The 20520-nt window shown below is 49.4% G+C and overlaps 1 protein-coding gene across 2 annotated transcripts; it reads left to right on the top strand.

Annotated features, from left to right (window-relative positions):
* The first annotated feature begins 11534 nt into the window (after window positions 1-11534).
* On the top strand, window positions 11535-18119 carry MYC (MYC proto-oncogene, bHLH transcription factor). Of its 2 annotated transcripts, none has more exons than XM_081918901.1 (3): window positions 11535-12112; window positions 13583-14321; window positions 16906-18119. In XM_081918901.1, the coding sequence occupies exons 2-3, from the start codon at window positions 13601-13603 to the stop codon at window positions 17463-17465; spliced, it is 1281 nt and encodes a 426-aa protein (XP_081775027.1). In that variant the 5' UTR covers window positions 11535-12112; window positions 13583-13600; the 3' UTR covers window positions 17466-18119. The 2 variants fall into 2 exon arrangements, with proteins under 2 accessions (XP_081775027.1, XP_081775028.1); XM_081918902.1 differs by lacking the exon at window positions 11535-12112 and adding an exon at window positions 13214-13373.
* Window positions 18120-20520: the final 2401 nt, after the last annotated feature.

Below are 20520 nucleotides of genomic sequence, written 5' to 3'. Positions count from 1 at the left end.
CGGTACCTCATTTCCCAAGCTTGCAGCGTTCGGGATGGCCGTTCTTCTTTGCCATTTGCATCTCAAACACTTGCAGTTTATGAGAGTTGCCATAAAGCGGAAAATGCCGGGTGACAGCTCCCAGATTGGAGACACGGCCGCCCTCCGCGGGCCTGTGTGTGAGCGGGTGTGTGTGTGTATGGTGGTGGGGGCACAGGGAGGGAGGAACCATGAAGCCATAATAGACATAAAACTGCAAAGTGCCTCCAAAATTACCTCATCTTTTATTTAGAGGTTATTCCGCCCTTGCCTTTCTTTACAGCTCTTTATACGACTGAAACGGGGAGGCTGGACGAAATGAGGCAATTTCGGTTACCGAGTGGAACTGGGGTTTAACCGTCAAAAGTTAGGCCGAAAAAAAGAAAAGGGGAAAAAAACGGATTTCTCACCATTTCAGTCAGCTTCGCTGGGTTTATTTCCTCTCTGCTTAGTAGCAATGATCGTTTTGGGTTTTAAATGTTTTTTTAATAGGAAGGTAGGGAAGGAGCAAAAGGTCGTAACTGGAAGAACAGGGGAGGCCCCCGCTGTTAGACGGAATGAGGCTAAGTCCGCACCATTAATCCGAAGCGCCATTAGGCCGCTTTAAGCAGTTATGGCTTCCCCCAGAGAATTCTGGGAACTGTAGCATGTCCAGGGTGCTGAGAGTTGTGAGTAGACGCCTGTCATCTTCAAGGAGCTGCAGAGTTCCCTGGGAAGCACGGCTGGTGGTTCAACGGCTTTGAGAGGCAACCTTCATAAAAGGGAGGGGTAGGAAATAACATGTTATCTGCATATGCACGACACATCGCGGCCATGGCTGCTGCCATCACAGTGCTATCTTTCGTTCTGCGTAAATGAGTAAAAATGGTTTTCCTGGATATCCTTCATCTACTAAATTCAGGGGACTCAGCTACCTTAGTAAAGAAAAAGCACTTTATACGCGTTATAACTCTGTGACACCAGAGGGCTCATTCTGGAGGTCCGTTCTTAACCTGAAACTGTTCTTAACCTGAGCTACCGCTTTAGCTAATGGGGTCTCACACCGCCGGCACGCGATTTCTGTTCTCATCCTGAAGCAAAGTTCTTAACCCGAGGTACTACTTCCAGGTTAGCGGAGTCCGTAACCCGAAGTGTTTGTAACCTGAGGTGTTTGTAACCTGAGGTACCAGTGTATGAAGCTTGCAATGTGTTTTCCTGCAAACACTTTTTTGATGTGTCTAGATCCAGCCAGGGACGGGGCGCTCTGCAGTTTGAGAAACAGGAAGAAGATGAAGAAGAAGAGTTTGGATTTGATATCCTACTTTATCACTACCCAAGGATTCTCAAAGCAGCCAACAATCTCCTTTCCCTTCCTCCCCCACAACAAACACTCTGTGAGGTGAGTGGGGCTGAGAGACTTCAGAGAAGTGTGACTAGCCCAAGGTCACCCAGCAGCTGCATGTGGAGGAGCGGGGAAGCGAACCCGGTTCACCAGATTACGAGACTACCGCTCTTAACCACTACACCACACTGGAAGGAGAGCGTTCAGCTAATCTTAGTCTCAGAACGTTAATGGTCTTCTTGCCACCAGTTTAGATGGAAATAATGTGTGACTTCCCTTACAGCAAGACTTAGCAAGCCAGTGCAGTGACCAGCAAGACCAGCTGCGGTGCAGGCTGGTCTGTTACTTGGTCTGAATTATAATGGAAGACCCTCTTCATTTGCATACTTGACTCTCAAAGAGTAAGAATGCATTCAGCCTCCAAGATAGCCCCCAAGACCCACTCAGAGATACAGCAGGTGAGCAGCACCTCTAAGGCTGGCTAGTTTCGGCGGCATCTCAGGATCAGTCACAACCCATTACAGTGGTACCTCGGGTTACATACGCTTCAGGTTACAGACTCCGCTAACCCAGAAATAGTACCTTGGCTTAAGAACTTTGCTTCAGGATGAGAACAGAAATTGTGCTCTGGCGGCACAGCAGCAGCAGGAGGCCCCATTAGCTAAGGTGGTGCTTCAGGTTAAGAACAGTTTCAGGTTAAGAACGGACCTCTGGAACGAATTAAGTATGTAACCAGAGGTACCACTGTACAGTACAGAGAGATGCTTGTCAACGGAGAATTTTATGAGTTATTGTAGTGGTTAAATAAATAAACCCGCCTTACTAATCATCAGCGCAGGCTGGTCTGTTAGGGACAAGGGAACACTGCCCCACAAACTTCAGCCTGCCCTCAGGAAGGGCCCACCTGCCTATCTACTGCCCTGTCAGTGCCAATGGGCACCAGGCAAGGCACCACAGAGGCCTTTCGGCTCATTCACCTGAGCAGGGCTTGGACATCTGTCCCAAATTTCTACACTGGACACAGGACCCCTGCCAGAAAGCAGTGGCAGGGGGACAAATTGCCAGCCCAACCTAAAATGCTCTTTACCAGTCATATCAGAAACTGATCTCCTCCCCCCCCCCCCAATAATCTTTATTAGTTTTTCGGTTACATACACATAATGTGTTGCATTTTACATTTATACTTGCTCCTAAGCTCCCTCCTTCCATCTTCTGGTTTTTTATATCACATATAATTTTATCGCATTATTTTCATCCATTTTGTATATTGTTATTCATTTTCCATATTTGTCCATAGTATATCCATAAAATGGTATTTTAATGTGGTGGCACCCACACTTTGGAACTCCTTGTCTTTTGATATCAGGGCAGGCACTTTCGCTGTGCTCTTTTTGGCACCTAAAAAAAAAAATTGTTTCCGACAATTGTAGAGTTGGAAGGGACCCCACAGGTCATCTAGTCCAACCCCCTGAGATGCAGGAATCTCAGCTAAAGCATCCATGACAGATGGCCATCCAACCTCTGCTTCAAAACCTCCAAGGAGGGAAGAGTCCAGAACCTCCTGAGGGTAACCACTCTGCCATTGAACAGCCCTTGCCGTCAGAAAGTTCCTCCCTGATGTTTAGTCAGAATCTCCTTTCTTGTAACTTGAAGCCATTGGTTTGAGTCCTACCCTCCAGAGCGGGAGAAAACAAGCTTGCTCCATCCTTCATGTGTCAGCTCTTGAGATATTTGAAGATGGCTATTCTATCTCCTCTAGAACATCTGGAGTGTTTCCAGTTTATTTCTGGTTTAGTCTTTTCTTTGAATGTTCTGCTTGTTTCTACTATCACTTTCATTGCTTTATTCTTTTCCGTAAACTACCGTGCTGTTGTTTTTCCACAGTCAAGCTGTATATACTTCTTATGAAATAAATAAATGCTTTCTAAGCTCTGAGCCAATAGGATTCCCTTGCATTTTCTCTTGGAGGGAGCAGGGCAACGATGCAACTGATTGCAGATATCCTTCTCCAAATGCGGAATTTCCATGCAGGACCTTATCGTGAGGCCTGAAATGCAAGCAGGAAAGATAAGAGTGCTGTGGAAAAAATGAAGGGATCACTGGACAGGGGATGAGGAAATGATAAAACAGGCAGAATGGTTGGGGAACCTTATCTACAAAGTTCCAAACATTTACAAAAAAGCGTCAGGGACTGTTGTACTGTTTGGAGAAGCTAGCAAAAGACCTCGACATGGTGACTTGACCAAAAAGAACAAGGACTTCTTTTCATTTGGAAAATATATAGAAGAGAGGGCAACATTCAGCTACGCGCATGCAGAATTGTGTTATAGGATGACGCTGATGATAATAATAATTTTATTATTTATAACCCACTCATCTGGCTGGGTTGCCCCCAGCCACTCTGGGTGGCACACAACAAAAAATAGTAAAAACACAAACTTACATCAAATGTTAAAAACCTCCCTGATGTCTTTTAAAAATCACATAGCTGTTTATCTCCTTGACATCTGATGGGGGGGGGCATTCCACAGGGAGGGTGCCACTACTGAGAAGGCCCTGTGCCTGGTTCCCTATAACCTCACTTCTCGCAGAACCGCCAGAATGCCTTTGGAGCTAGACCCAAGTGTCCGGGTTGAACGATGGGGGTGGAGACGCTCCTTCAGATATACAGGACCAAGGCTTTAAAGGTCAACACCAAAACTTTGAATTGTGCTCAGAAACATACTGGGAGCTAATGTAGGTCCACTCCCAGTCACATTCTGGATTGGTTGCAGTTTAGGCTGCAACAACATTTGTGCCTGGATTTTTATTTCTTGAAATATGGCAACCCTATATGTACTATCTGAGTAACCTTAAAAGTTAGCCCCATTTAGAGGATGGGGTGTGTGTGTGTGTGTGTGTGTGTGTGTGTACACACATGTATTCCCTGCCCTGCCCTGCTTCAAGTATTATTCTCCACTTGATCAATTTTGCAAATTGAAAGGCTTTAGCCAAAGCATTTTTCAGAATGGAAACCAGTGGGATCCAAAACCAATTAAAGGCCTCTCACCTCTGACCTCCAGCGTAACAGAGGGGTGGTGTTTTGATCAGAGACCAGCTGAGGCATGCGAGTCCAGGATCCAGGAGAGCAACAGAACTGCCTCAGTGAATGTGCTCCCAATGAGATTCTACCATCACCCTCTGAATGTGGGCAGAGAAGAACGGAATGATTCCATTCTCACTGCCAAGAAAACAGATGCTGGAACAGAGCCAAGGAATTTCCTTCCATGGAGATGAAGTAGCTTTGGTCCACCAGTGCTGCCCACACATCAGGTGCGAGCAGAATTAAAGCTTGCAGGATCCGAAAGCCAAGTGGGAAATGGAGGTTGCAAAATGGCACAGAGCCAATTGCCTGCTGCACCCCAACAAGCTATACAGTGGTACCTCGGGTTACATACGCTTCAGGTTACAGACTCCACTAACCCAGAAATATTACCTCGGGTTAAGAACTTTGCTTCAGGATGAGAACAGAAATCGTGCTCCGGCGGCGGCGCAGCAGCAGCGGGAGGCCCCATTAGCTAAAGTGGTGCTTCGGGTTAAGAACAGTTTCAGGTTAAGAACAGACCTCCGGAACGAATTAAGTACTTAAATCGAGGTACCACTGTACAATGAAATGATCTCTGTAAATAAGGACAGCTAAGGACCATTTCAGACCGAGGGGGGTTTGGCAGGTGTGTTTTTCTCAACATTGACGCAATATTAATTTCAATTGCTTTCAACTCATACTAATAATCTTGCTGTTTTGTTTTTATTTTTGTAAACAGCTCTGCAGTTTTCTATAACAGTGCGGCATGTAAATTGTATGAAATAAAAAACAAAGCAAAGTGCGTTTTTGGTGAGTTTATACTGGACCGTCGACACACTGTTCTGCTTTATTGGTTGTTCTGCAACATGACCGCATTATCGCCATGGGGAATAAGCAAGAAAAATAAAAATAAAAATAAAAGAGGCTCAATAAAATGGCTGAGGAAACAGACCACCAAGAGGCAGCAAAATCATCACGGGCCCATCAAACGCCTAGGAAAAGTTAACACAAAGGGCCAAAAGGATGTTAATGACAGTGCCGGGTGGCTGTCACTACTGGTTTTCCCAGTAATGATGTATGGAAGTGAGAGTTGGACCATAAAGAAGGCTGATCGCCAAATAATTGATGCTTTTGAATTCTGGTGCTGGAGGAGACTCTTGAGAGTCCCATGGACTGCAAGATGATCAAACCTCTCCATTCTTAAGGAAATCAGCCCTGAGTGCTCACTGGAAGGACAGATCCTGAAGCTGAGGCTCCAATACTTTGGCCACCTCATGAGAAGAGAAGACTCCCTGGAAAAGACTGGGAAAGATGGAGGGCACAAGGAGAAGGGGAGGACAGAGGACGAGATGGTTGGATAGTGTTCTCGAAGCTACCAGCGTGAGTTTGACCAAACTGCGGGAGGCCGTGGAAGACAGGAGTGCCTGGCGTGCTCTGGTCCATGGGGTCGCGAAGAGTCGGACACGACTAAACGACTAAACAACAACAACCGTGCAGCAGGTGGAGATGGGCTGAGCTTGGTGGTACCATCTGCCCAGGCTGCTGGAGCTTGCAAACTTTAGAGTTCCTCGGAGTTTTTCTTAAAAGATGGAAGACGTGCATGCTGAGATTTTCCATTTCATACGAGGGCTTCTCCAGCCCAGCACTCAGAAGATACTGTATTGGTACTCAATATCTGCCCGATGAACACACCTTTGCTCTGATGAGAGGCAACCAAGCTCAACCAAGAACAAATTGAATGATCAAGGTGACAGCGTCATTTCATTGTAGCTCCTCACAGCTGCCTTTTGTGCTCAAACCCAACATGGCAGGAAATGCCCACCAATCAATTATGCCTGTTTTTCAGTACACAGCAGGCCTAGCCAAGAGGTGACAATGGACTTTGGAGAAGTCGCATTGAACGGCCGCTAAATGGTTCTGAACGTGTTCCAATTGCCCGCAGATTAAATTACGCTGAAAGTCACACACACGGACAAAATGCAATGGAAATGGAGGTATAAAGAGCTGCTAGGAATATAAAGCTTTTTTATCGCAGAAAACTGAGAAATTACTTTTGACATCCCGGGGGGGCGGGGCGAGGTCTGTTTTCACAGTGGCACTGTGTTTGCCTTTGTCGCAGAGATTCAAGTCTCGGAGTTCATTCCTAGGGCAGAAAGTTAGATCTCAAGGACATCAGCTAGACGACCACACCTGTGGTCTAATGTGCAGGTATGCTAGACTGGCAAATGGGCCTGGGGCAGCTACTGAACAACAAACCCAAAACATCTGAAGAAGTGTGCATGCACATGAAAGCTCATACCAATAACTAACTTAAAGGTAAAGGGACCCCAGACCATTAGGTCCAGTCGTGACCGACTCTGGGGTTGCGGCGCTCATCTCGCTTTATTGGCCGAGGGAGCCGGCATACAGCTTCCAGGTCATGTGGCCAGCATGACTAAGCCGCTTCTGGTGAACCAGAGCAGCGCACAGAAACACTGTTTACCTTCCCGCCACAGCGGTACCTATTTATCTACTTGCACTTTGACGTGAACTGCTAGGTTGGCAGGAGCAGGGACCGAGCAACAGGAGCTCACCCCGTCATGGGGATTTGAACCACTGACCTTCTGATTGGCAAGTACTAGGCTCTGTGGTTTAACCCTCAGCACCACCCACGTCCCTCATAACTAACTTAGTTGGTCTCTAAGGTGCTACTGGAAGGAATTATTTTGTTTTGTTCTGTTCTGTTCTGTTTAAACCCAATACAGTGGCACCTCGGGATGCGAACGGGATCCGTTCTGGAGCTCCGTTCACATCTAGAAGCAAATGTAACTAGCGACAGCACGTCTGTGCAAGCGTGCGTCGCTTTTCACCGCTTCTGCGCATGCAGTCATTTTGAGCACCTGCGCATGCGCGAGCGGCAAAACCCGGAAGTAACACGCTCTGTTACTTCCATGTTGCTGCGGAGCGCAACTCGAACACGCTCAACATGAAGGGTTGGGGGATTCATCAACATCAAGGGTTGGGGACTTAGCACCTGCTGAGCAGCAGACATGCTAAACAAGTTATGCTCTAGTTATCTCCTGCTTGGACTACTGCAATGTACTCTACGTGGGGCTACCTTTGATGGTGACTCGGAAACTGCAATTAATCCAGAATGCGGCAGCTAGACTGGTGACTGGGAGTGGCCACCGAGACCACATAACACCAGTCTTGAAAGATCTTCATTGGCTCCCAGTACGTTTCCGAGCACAATTCAAAGTGTTGGTGCTGACCTTTAAAGCCCTAAACGGCCTCGGTCCTGTATACCTGAAGGAGCATCTCCACCCCCATTGTTCAGCCCGGACACTGAGGTCCAGCGCCGAGGGCCTTCTGGCGGTTCCCTCCCTGCGAGAAGTGAGGTTACAGGGAACCAGGCAGAGGGCCTTCTCGGTAGTGGCACCTGCCCTGTGGAATGCCCTCCCAGCAGATGACAAGGCAATAAACAACTATTTTACTTTTAAAAGACAACTGAAGGCGGCCCTGTTTAGGGAAGTTTTTAATGTCTGATGCTGTATGGTTTTTAATATAGTGGCACCTCGGGTTAAGTACTTAATTCGTTCCAGAGGTCCGTTCTTAACCTGAAACTGTTCTTAACCTGAAGTACCACTTTAGCTAATGGGGCATCCTGCTGCCGCCGCGCTCCTGGAGATTTCTGTTCTCATCCTGAAGCAAAGTTCTTAACCTGAGGTACTGTTTCTGGGTTAGCGGAGTCTGTAACCTGAAGCATATGTAACCCAAGGTACCACTGTATACTGCTTTGGAACATGTAGGGTCCATTGAAATGTACATTTAGCTGTACTAATTCCTGCCTTAATTCTGCCTAATCCCTGAAAAAGCCACATAATTTTGTGCTAGGGAAATTAAGGCCAGGAAGCAGTACGCACACACGAAAGTAGCGCGATAAACCATTTTTTTGCACATCAAGATGTAGTTAGCAGCACAGGAGCAAAACCACTAAGAAAAAACTGTTTGGGGAATACCCTGTGGCTTTAACAGAAAGGCTGATCACCTGTGAGAAATGTCCCTAGTCATCTGCTGGAAAATGATTGTCAGCTGTTGATCCTTTAAGATCGACAGCTGCTGTTAAGGCACAAGAGCAAGACAGCCCTCTTTTATACGTGGTCAGTTGGCAAGTCTCTTCAGGGACAGCGACGCAGGCAAAAGAAACTAAAAAATGCAGGGAAAGTCTTTTAAAGCGACTTTAAACCTTTATTCTGGGGGCAGCAGCTCCTGTGCGGTTGCAAACAGTAAAAGAGAGGGTGAGCGCAGTCATAAGGAACCTGCTATTTATTACTTAACTAATAATATTAATAACAGTAATCTGAGTCACGAACTTCCCCCGGAGCCCCGCCCCTCCCTTCAGCCTTTGACTTCTTCGCCACTAGAGGGCGGGATTACTTTACTTTAGCCGGCGGGCTGGCACGGTTTATAGCCGGCTGTGCAGAGAGCCAAGTTTGACAATACTTGTGCAAACACGTTTGAGCGTGCAATGTAACAAGTGCTCCTTCCTGCCTCCTTTTAAGGATGTGCATTTCTTCCCAGCCAGCCTGCAAAGCCTCTGGGCTGAATGTCCTATGCTTTGCAAAGGAACGGAGGATGCAAATCATTACATTAGGGCTGATCCTTTTAATGGTGTTTCTGAAAGTTTCTCGCAAGATTCTGAAACAGGGCGGGCCTTTAGATCTGCATTATCGCTGCTTCTGCAGCCCCGCTTGCCCTATGCCCGTTTACTCGGAAGGAAGCCGCGCCAGTTTCAACGGGGCTTGCTTTCCAGTTAAACGCCGCATGCTTAAACCCTGCTGTCAAGTTTCTCAAAAACCCACCCTTTTGCTAATCTGAATTTTCTCCAGCAGAAAGGGCTTGGCCAGGGGTTGTGGTCCGGCTTCCTTTAACAGCCCTATTCAGCTGAAAGGGTTGAGGAGATAACAGAATTAGAATTGCAAGTCTTTTTTAACGGAGCATTTGATGCAGTCAGAGTCATTTAACAATGGCGTGTTTACACTTGAAACCCGATTTAATCTAACCCGAGTCGTCGCTTGGGGGCTCTCTCCGGAAAACTAATCTGATCAGGGCCTCGCCTTCATTAGCATGAGACACATCTTCCAAACCGGATTATTTGCACTTAAATCGGTTACTGGGCCTTAAGCAAATTTAATCATGGCAATGAAGGGTCTCGATTGAGTTTAATACACAGTCCTCCACTAAAATGACACTGGACTCCTGTGTATGTTTACTCGGAAGTAAACCCCACAATGCCGTTTTTGTAGGGGAGGTGTTACTGCTAGGTTAGTGCGCAGTTTAAGCCGATTTAAAATGTCTGTTTAACAGAAGAATGGTTGCAGCTTGCGCTGTTGGGTTATCTGACAGCGTTCTTGAGTGAACGGAGATTTAAAAGAATGTTGTCAATCTGCAACCTGCGCCCCCATCCGCCAAAACGCATGTGGATCTGTTTTTGGAGCGAGTTGCGAGGTGTGCTGCTTATTTCCCCTGATGAAATAGTGGAGCAATAATCCCCCGAGCTAATTTTTAATCCGAATTCTTTGGGCATCCGAACAACTTTTGAGTCTAGATACAAACGGGCCGTGCTCCCCTCCTTCTTCTACCAACTCTTACATACACAGGTAAGCGTTGCTGAACTCAGTAACCTTCACCTCCCTCTCCTCGCATCGCCCCAAATCAGCGCCCGGGAGCGACGCCAGATTCCCGAGTCTCGTGACATCTTCTTTCTTCACTGCCTCCCGGCCCTGCAAACTCTCGTGCTTTTTAAATACACGCTGAGATCTTCAGTCCTTCATAAACTAGCGGGCTGCGGTTGTGCGCTGCAAATCCGGCATTTTTACTCGGGAGTAAAAAAAAAAGCCCACCGCACTTGCTTCGCAGCAAACATGCAAAGAAGGTTTAGGATCCCGTCCAAATCTCTCCAGGGAACCCAACCGACTTAAGTGCAAAACGGCTTGCGGGAAAGCGTTCCTCCAAGCACACACCCCGCCAGAATTTGCAGCAAATTGGGGCGAGGGGCGGCGTTTGCACTGCGAAGGCGTCGCTTCCGAAACGGATCTGCGAAGTCTTTTGGCTTGCACTCCCTAGTCGGAAGCCCCGTTAAAACTCGACGGGGCTTTACTCCCAGGTAAAGAAGTGTGCAGTGGAAAGCATTGCATGTTCGTCAAATTATCCACACAAGCGGCAAACCGCCAGCAGTGAGCTCTATAGACGGATTATATCCCCCAAGTAGCTGCTTTTTCTTTTCTTTTTTGCAGTGCGGAAGAAACCGGGGCGGATCCTGAACAAAACGCTCCAACACACCCCAAAAGGGCAGAGTTTGTGTGCAGGGGTGTGTGAATGTAAACATCAGCCAACGGCCGCCGACTAGACGGCAGCGCGAGGCCCCGCTCCCTTGCACGCCTTACTCGCAAGTAAGCCCCATGGATTCCAAAGGGGTAGCAAGCTTGCGCACCGGCCTTGCAGACGCCGGCTAAGGCGCACAGAAAAGCAAGGCAGCGCTTCTTCCCCGGGAAAGTGCCCGGGTACGCGCGCGCGCGCAATATACACACATATACACAACCCAGCACCTCTGCAGGGCGCGCGGCTCGCTCGCCACTACACCTCCCGACTTTTACTATGTTTACTTCCGCCGGCCCCGTGCGGCGGGCGCGCGTAACGTAAAGAAAGAGGCGGCCGGGCTGAATTAAACCGGCCCAGCGTCAGCTGCTGCCGTTACCGCCCCTCCTCCCCGCGCCTTTAACGCAGTGCAGAACGCGAGCGAGCGAGCTCTCCAAGCGCTGGCTGCGGGCGCGCCTCCTGCAAAAGGAACCACCCTTCCTTCTCTCCCCATTGCTTTTTGCCAACCCGAGACCCCTTCCCCAATCGGCCCCCCACTTCTGGCCGCCGGTTTCCGAGCATTTCCCCGCCGCTACCCCCGGGTGGAGCGAGGGAGCGAGCGGGGAAGGCGGCACCCCCCCTCCCCTCTCCAAGGCGCGCGTTTCCTCCTCCTCGTCGTCTCCTCCCAGCTCCTTGTTGCAGCCCGTATGCAAAGCTCGGCTCCACAGTTGGCGGGAAAAAGGAGGCGGAGCGCTTAGCCCTGCAAACCTATAAAAGTCCTGGCGCGACGGAGTCATCACTACTTTGCTTTCGCAGAGCCGAGGGGAGGGTCCGGCTCGGCTTGGGAAAGGCGCCGCCGCCGCCGCCGCCGCTACTACTACAATCTTACTACTGTTGCCGCCGCCGCCGCCTTTGCGGGGAAGAAATAAATAAATAAATACCCCACCGAGGGCGCGCGCCTGTCCGCCGTCACCCCGCTGCGCGCGCCTCGGCGCGCCCCCCTTACCTATTCCTTTTCTTACATCCCAAGGCGCTGCTCCTTTTTTTTTTTTTAATATATAATTAAAGGCTTATTTTTTGGACTCTTGAAATCCGACGCGCACTACCAAGAACTCTTCGAACCTGCATCGCTCCCTGGGATTTACAACCGAGATCTTTGGACGGACTGCTTTTGCTATTTTTTTTAATTTTTTAATTTTTTGCTTTTTGAGGGATTTACAAGGAAAGGGGGGGCCGAGCAGATTGCCGTGCCCAGCTTGGCTTTTTTTCTTTTTAAACCTGCGTTCGTTGGCTCCCCTTTTCTCATAGATATATCCGCAACGTCCCAAATAATCGACCCGCTGTCTTTTTTAGCCGGGACCTGGGAGGAACCGGTAAGTCCGGTCTTTTTAATTATTATTATTATTATTATTCTGCTGCCGGGATCTCTCTGGCTTGCTCTTTTCTTGGTGCGTCTGTGGATTTTTGTTTGAGAGGCGGGATATCTGAATTTCGCTTAGGCGAAAGTGATCGGCTGTCTCCAGCGTGTCCGAGAGAAGCAGCCCGGCACGCATTTTATTTATTCCTCTTTCAAAGGAGGCGGGCTCCCAGCGAGCTTTGAGAAGGGGGATTTTGATGAAGAGCTAATTTTGCATTGTTAGGACTGTAGTGGATCTAGATTTCTTGGGGGGGGGGAGCGTCTAGATATACCGCTTCTTCTGTTGAAGCTTTGCATTGAAATTGCATTTGCAAGCGGCTGGTAATTTGTTCTTGCGCTTCGCGCGTGGAGAGGTTGGGGTGGGGACCCAGTTTCAGGAAAATTGGAGGGGGGGGTCTCTCTTAATCTGCCTGCCCGCCCCGGGGTGGAGAGGAGGGGAGGTTCATGTGTTGCGCGGTCCTAAAAGTACTCTTGCAGAAAGGTTGTTTCCAACACGTTTTGGGAGGAAGGAAAAGGGAGACCTTAAGAGGAAACATTCCTCTTGGCGGACGCAGGATCCTTCGCCAGGGCGCCGCCTGGGTTAATACCCCCGGATATACTCCAGCGGGGCAGGCGGGGGAGGTACGACGGTACCTCGGGGCGCTTGTACTCCGAAGGGGCGGGGAGCCGGAGCGCCGCAGGCTCGTGGGGGCGGCAGGAGATGGGAGTGAATCCCAAGTGGATTTATTTTTTAAGGTGGCGCCGGTTCGAATCCCCGGGACTCGGATTGAGCCGGAGATACTCATTCACAGAGCAAAATTATGCGTGTCTCGTCGGGGGTGGGGAGTGCCTGACGGGGCCTCCCTTGGCGTGGGTGACACTAGATACCGGATCCTTCTCCCCCCCCCCCCGTGTCCTAGGTATAGGCTCGCAATGCATTGTGCGTTCCGGACGGCTCTCCCCGCGCAATGCGATTTACGGTGGGGGCCGCGGGTGGGCGTTTTGCTTCGGAAAGGAGGCGGGAGCCGGGCTCTGGCGAGCCCGTTCTTCACGTCGAAGGCGGTTTAGCCGACTGGTAGCAGGGAACTCAACGCCTTATCAGCGTCGGAAGCGGAGGGCGCGTTGCACTGAACCGAGCGGGGAAACCTGGCGAGGGTGTCGCCGTGCGCCCCGGCTCTCCCAGACGGGATGACCCTCGTTAACTTTGGGGGGCGCTGCCTTCCTGACTGCTCTCTTAGGTAACTCGTACTCCCCGCCCCCCATTTCCAGGCGTTCTCATGCGCCTCGACGGTTGTGCATGCAGACGCGGGGTAGTTAGTCCGGGTTACTTTACCCCGCTATTTCGTGTGTGTGTAGTAGGGTTTTGTGGAGTCCTTCGGAGAGAGGCATGCATGGGATCGAGGCCCCGCAGCTAACCGGTTCCCCGTCTTCTCCCCGCCCCTTTTAGGCACTGTCCCCGGCCACCATGCCTCTGACGGTGCCCAGCTTCAGCCGGGCATACGATTACGACTATGACTCGGTGCAGCCGTACTTCTACTTCGAAGACGAGGAGGAGAACTTCTACCTGACGGGGCACCACCGCGGTTGCGAGCTGCAGCCGCCCGCGCCGTCGGAGGACATCTGGAAGAAGTTCGAGCTGCTTCCCACGCCGCCTCTGTCGCCCAGCCGCCGCTCGAGCTGCTTCCCGTCCAGCGCCGACCAGCTGGAGATGGTGACGGAGCTGCTGGGCAGCGACGTGGTCAACCAGAGCTTCATCTGCGACCCGGGCGACGACGCCTTCGTCAAGTCCATCATCATCCAGGACTGCATGTGGAGCGGAGGCTCCACCGCCGCCAAGCTCCAGCAAGTCGTCTCCGAGAAGCTCGCCTCCTACCAGGCCGCCCGGAGGGACGGCGCGGCCGCGGCGCGCAGCGGCAGCCTCCCGCAGCCATCCCCGACGGCGCCCGCCGCCTCCGCCTCCTCCTCGGCTTCCTCGTCCGCTGCCTCTTCCGCCGCCGCGTCTCCCAGCAGCGCCTACCTGCAAGACCTGGGCGCCACGGCTGCCGAGTGCATCGACCCGTCCGTCGTCTTTCCGTACCCGCTGAGTGAGAAGCCCCCCAAAGTCGAGGCCGCCTCCCCGGAGCCTAGCCCGGCTCCCTTGCTGGTTCAGGACACGCCGCCCACCACAAGCAGCAGCAGCGACTCTGGTGAGTAGCCGCGATACTGCCCCCTCTGGACATCCTTTCTTTTTTCCGGGGGGGGGGGAGGTTAGTGCATTGACTGCAGTGACCCTAAATATGCACGTGGGGGTCCAGAGTTGGGGAGGAGGGCTAAGCAATTTGGGGGTGTCGGGGAGGGGAGAGCAAGGCTGCACTTACAGTTGGTAAGGATTAGAAAGGCATGAAATATTGGGTGTTGGCCAGTTTCCAAGCGGTTAGGGGAATTGGAAAGGGGGGGTGAAGCTACTTTCATGCAGACTGAAGGTTGCAGCCAGTGCTGGCCCTCCTCAGAGTAGACCCATTGAGATGAATGGAGGTGGCTGACTTGGTTCCATTGATTTCATGGGGTCTATTTGAGGAGGGACCTAGCTGCATTCCACCCTCAGGCTGTCCCCCCCCCCCCGCCTGCTTACCTGGGAGTAAGCCACACTGATCAAAGGTGCGCACTGCAAATCTCCCTGCAAAAGCATCTGCAGGCCCAAAGTTATCTGTTATCTCCTCCTGGCCCTCCTACAATCCCGTCTCCAGCCAACTTCACCCAGGGCATATGAAGTGGTCAGCTGCCTTTGAGCAGGAAAAAAAAAAGGTGCAATGCAGCCCTCATTCTAGCCATTCGCCATCCCTGGTCCCTCCTATTGGAGGGTTGCGTGTTTGTGAATGAATGTTCCCATTGTGCAGATGGGAAGACTGATCCTGAGCGGGGGAATTTATGCTTAAGCCTTGGAAGGATTTGAAACCTAGAGATACGACTGTTAAGTCATAACTGCATCCTATCCAGGCTTAATAAACTGTGGAGGAGAGAGGAACAAACTCTGTGAAGTTAGGTTTAGCTGCGATCTTCAGTAGTGACATACATTTTAAAAGGAAAACTCTGTTCAGAGAATAAAAGGCCTTGACTCTCCCCTTTACCTGCTTTGCAAATGTTTTGGTATCGGGGACTTGGGGGGGGGCTGGGGAGAACAGCTAACACATTATTATTTTCTGGGTTTGTTCACACTGGAACTTCTGTTTAACCTTTGAGATAACTTAAATCCTAATGGAATGTGTTGTATTTCTTTTACGCCACACACTGGCTGATAGGAATATCTTCATCTTTCCTTCTCTCTTCCCCCCCTCTCTTCCAATTTAAAAAAATAATAATTTCAAGTCCCTCCCCCTTCTAGCATATGTGTGTGCTCTCATCTCTTTTTCTCCTTCCTTTTAAAAAAAATGCCACGTTAGCAACACACATGGCTGGGCTTCCCAGGAATTGAATTTCCTGGAGAAAGTCGACCAGGGAGGAATGGGGGAAAGGAGGCAGCCCATGCTGCTTAGATTTCATAATGGGGTCAGGGCAGGTCGTTGGAGCGGGAATTTTAAACCCACAGGCTACCCTGTAATCAAATATATCTCCTACTTGTATTTCCCACGTGGTTGTGGAGAGTAAACTGAGAGTTAGGGAGCGCAGTTCAACAGGTGCAGAGAAATTTCTGGAGTGGAGTAGGAGAAAGTTTTCAAGGTGCTCTGAAGAATCTCAGCCTGCATGTTGTGTAAGCTTTTAAGGGTGCGGCTGCATCACCTTGAATGCTGTCACTCTCCTGCCTTGAGAGCTTGCATCAACCTGTCCCAGTTCTAACAGTGCATCTTTTCCCAACGCAAGCAGTCCTGACCTCCTGTAGGTACCAGGCTTGACACGTCATGTGTGAACAGGGCCGTTGGGGGCATGGCCAGCAGCAGCTGTTTTGGGGTGCTTTGCCAGGAATTCCTGCCTGCCCTAATGGGGATCCTCCTGTTCTTAAGATCTGTTCATGGGGGCAAGCTAAGGGGGTTTCCTTCCGTTGGCAAAATGCCGAACCAAACGCTCGCCTTCTGTCTTTGCTGAACTGCTGTTCCAGAGTTATGCAATCCTGCAATTTCAACATAGGGAGATCTGAAAGCCAGGAGACAGTTAACAGTTCTCTGAGGAGTGCAATGCCATCTAAACAACCATCTTTCTTTCGTTGCATAACAAAATTACAGTTCACGGCAAGAAGGGGAGAATGCAGACTTGCTCCTGAAAGCAGAGCAAATAATTTTTTTTCCCCTGCTTGGTTTAAGGCAGGGTTTTCCCAGCTGTTTTTGGACTATGATGCCCATAATCCCTAGCTAGCAGGACCAGTGGCCATGGATGATGGGAATTGTAGTCCAAAAACAGCTGGGAAACTCCTGGTTTAAGGCGAACTCCCACAAGTCCAAGCCAACATGGTCAGGGATGATGGGAGTTGTAGTTCAGCAACTCTCAGGAGTCAGGAATATTGAGCTGAGTGGAGCAAGGTTGTTAACAGTATTCTGGGGATAAGCCATGCAATATTGAGTGGATACTTCTGTTGCCTAAATCATGGTTTCCCAAACTTGGATCCCCAGCTGTTTCTGGACTACAACTCCCATCATCCCTAGCTAACAGGACCAGTGGTCATGCATGATGGGAACTGTAGTCCAAAACCAGCTGGGAACTCAAGCTTGGGAAACCCTGGTCTCGTATAACTGTAAATAGGTTGTTGTTGTTTCAAAAAAAACTTAACCTGTTTTGTCTTGTGTTTTTCTTTTCCCCCAGAAGAGGAAGAGGAGCAAGAAGAGGAAGAGGAGGAAGAAATTGATGTGGTTACAGTAGAGAAAAGGCAGCCCGCATCGAGGAAATCGGAGTCCGGTACGCACAGGAAGCCCCACCACAGTCCCCTGGTCCTTAAGCGGTGTCACGTCCCCATCCACCAGCACAACTATGCTGCCCCTCCGTCCACCCGAGTCGAATACCCGTCCGCCAAGCGGCTAAAGTTGGACAGTGGCCGAGTCCTCAAACAGATCAGCAACAACCGCAAATGCTCGAGTCCGCGCACCTCGGACTCCGAAGAGAACGACAAGAGGAGGACGCACAACGTCTTGGAGCGCCAGCGGCGGAACGAGCTCAAGCTGAGCTTCTTTGCCCTGCGAGACCAGATCCCCGAAGTGGCCAACAACGAAAAGGCCCCGAAAGTCGTCATCCTCAAGAAGGCCACGGAGTACGTCTTGTCCATCCAGTCGGACGAGCACAGACTGTTAGCCGAAAAGGAACAACTGCGGAGGAGGCAGGAGCAGTTGAAAAGCAAACTCCAGCAGCTCAGGAACTCTTGTGTTTGAAAACAAAAATGGAAAATGGAAAAAAGGGGAGACATTGTGTAGACTGGGATGGACATCGATCGGGGGGGGGGGGAGTATAAGAACTTTTGTGCTTTTTTAAAAAAACAAAAACTATGTACTGATGGACTCAACAATGTGTGAAAAGCGGAATTGTTGCAATTGCATGCTCGACAACTACACAACCTTGGCCTGCCCTTGGTGTGGGGCTGGCCTGAACCTCAAAACTGCCTCTGAACTGATAAAACTTTGGGCAGGAATCTTCTTCATGTTTTTGGGGGATGAACATTTCCTCTTAACCCTTTTCTTTTTGTATTTAAAGCGTCCTATCCCCCTCCTTCCTTTCTTAAGGTGATTTACAGGTGACGCAGAGTTCGTCACCACATCTGTAAATATATTTACGCAGCCTAATGACCTGTACATATCTTTATTAAAAAAAAATCTTTATAGAAAAATTTAAAGAAAAACCTGCAATGCTTAGTCGGTTGTGGCAACTGAATTTATAATTGTCTTGAACCTTTTCGTGCCATAACATTTCACAGAAACTTTTGGTCGTTTTTATTTAAGTATCTTTTTGTCATTTTTTTTTTTAAAAAAGGAAAGAAATGATTTTATTTTGTGTTTCTAGATAAATAAAATATTTGCCCTAAATTGTAAGCAGCTGTGGCTTGCACGTTTTCCTTGGCCGTTGGATTTCTAAAGGTATAATTCCCAGGAAGTGCCGCAACAAGTGGTTTTTTAAAACTTGGGACTCCAGCTCTTTTTGGACTACAGTTCCCAACATCCCTGGCCGGCTAAGGATGATGGGAGTTGTAGTCCAAAAACAGCTGGGGATCCAGGCTTGAGAAACTGGTTTAAGCAATGCAAGTATCTGCCTAATTTAAACCTGGATAGCTCAATTGGTTAGAGCGTGAAGCTGAAGAATGCTAAGACTGCAGGTTCAATTCCTGCATTGCAGCGGCTGAACTAGGCGATTCTCAGGGTCAACTCTACATTTCTATGATTCCATGTGGCTGAAAGCAATGCCCTAATATTGCATGGCTGATCAGTGGTAATTGCTTCCTTAAAACATGGCTCCGACCAACTCACTATTCTCAGCTCACAAGTTGGAGAGCCTTGCGGGCCACCTCTCCAGATTTTTCTGAACTACAACTCCCATCATCCCTGACCAACGGCCATATTGGCCTGGGCTGGTGGGAGTTGGGATCCTCTATCTAGATTTCCCATCCCTCGGTTCCACTGCCTGTGTGTCTTTGCAGTATCAGAAAATAAGCCCTTCCCAGTTTTACGTAAACCAGGCATGGCCAAAGTCCTTTTGGGCAGCCTAATCTGGCCCTCTGGTCGGTAAAAGCCTGAAAAAAAGGTGAACAACTTTGGGCAGTCCTCATGGCCCCTCACTTCATCAAATCTGGCCCTCTTTGGAAAAAGTTTGGCCACCACTGACGTAAACAATGCTTTCTGCAAGACCAGGCAGTGTGCGCGCCTGTATTTACACATCATTTGCATGCCATTACCAGCACGCTTCCAATTAAAAAAGATATATAGCAGGAAGTTATTATCCTGTCGGCTGCTATGCAAACCAGAACCTCTCACATACAATGTGTGTTCTTTTGACCTAGTGGACTGTGGTGTATTTTTTTGGAGAGGGCACTAACTGCCAAATGTTCACAGAAGAGGGATCAGCTGCTAAACCACACCGTGACACACACAGACACACCCTGCTTAGAAAAATGGCACCTGTAAGGCCAATAGAGGGGAACTTGCAATACATGATTTTTTTACCTGACTTGAGACTGTGAAAGTGCTATGTACCCGTTGCATCTCTGGCTGAGCCGAGGATGCTGGGAGTTTTAAGCTGGCACAGGAATTTCCTCACTCAGCTACAGATCCTAATCATCCCGATGCATCTTGCTATAAAGGTAAAGGGACCCTTGACCATTAGGTCCAGTCGTGGACGACTCTGCGGTTGCAGCGCTCATCTCGCTTTATTGGCCAAGAGAGCCGGCGTACAGCTTCCGGGTCATGTGGCCAGCATGACTAAGCCGCTTCTGGCAAACCAGAGCAGCACATGGAAATGCCGTTTACCTTCCCGCCAGAGCGGTACCTATTTATCTACTTGCACTTTGACGTGCTTTCGAACTGCTAGGTTGGCAGGAGCTGGGACCGAGCAACAGGAGCTCACCCCGTCACGGGGATTCGAACCGCCAACCTTCTGATCGGCAAGTCCTAGGCTCTGTGGTTTAACCCACAGCACCACCCACATCTTCTTGCTATATGGTTGTTCCCATAAAAAGATATAAAATGTTTTCTTAATAATAATAAACAAACTTTAAAACAAAGGAGGAGGGTTCAGGGCCTGGCTGAACTGCAAACTGCAACAGAAAGCGACTGCCAGTTCCTGCTGTGTGTTCTTTTGATTCCAGGAATAATAATAATATTTATATGCCACCCTTCTGGGTTACCCCCCCAGGCACCCTTCCAATAAGTTAAAAGGGGACAGGAGAAACCATTAAACTCTGGCAGTGCACTGCATGATGAAGCCCGGGACCCGGGTTCAAATTGTGTACATGGAAGTAGAATGTGTGTGTCTCCAGCTCTTGCTGAACTCCCAGCCAATGTTGCCAATAGGAATGATGGGAGTTGTAGTCTAGCAACTTCTTGAGGAGTAAGCAGTTAGCACCAGGCATGCATACTTAGAAGGGAGTCCCACGAAATGCAGTAGATGTTACAGCAAGTGTGCTGTAAGTTTCCCTTCTTCATTTCAGCCTGCAGAGAGGGATCTCTCTTGGTATAATAGCGTTTCTACCTGTCTGAAGGAAGGGACACTAGGAATCCCAAATAAATGAACAGTTTGGGAGGACTAACCGGTTCAACTGGTTCAGGTGGCCTGAGTCAGCCCAGTAAATCAATTTAATTCTCATGTACTTCAAATGAGAGCATGCTGTTGCCTCTTTTTAGGCGACTGAACCGCATCTGTGTGTGCTGTGGGGTAAAAAAATATGAACTGTTTCCATGGCAGTCATTCTACAGAGTTTTGCACGCTTGTTTAATTATTTCG

The sequence above is a fragment of the Podarcis melisellensis genome (assembly GCF_964234715.1).
Source record: "Podarcis melisellensis genome assembly, chromosome: 7".
NCBI classification, from domain to species: domain Eukaryota; kingdom Metazoa; phylum Chordata; class Lepidosauria; order Squamata; family Lacertidae; genus Podarcis; species Podarcis melisellensis.
Note: the sequence above shows the minus strand (reverse complement) of the source record. Positions and strands in the feature narration are given on the sequence as shown.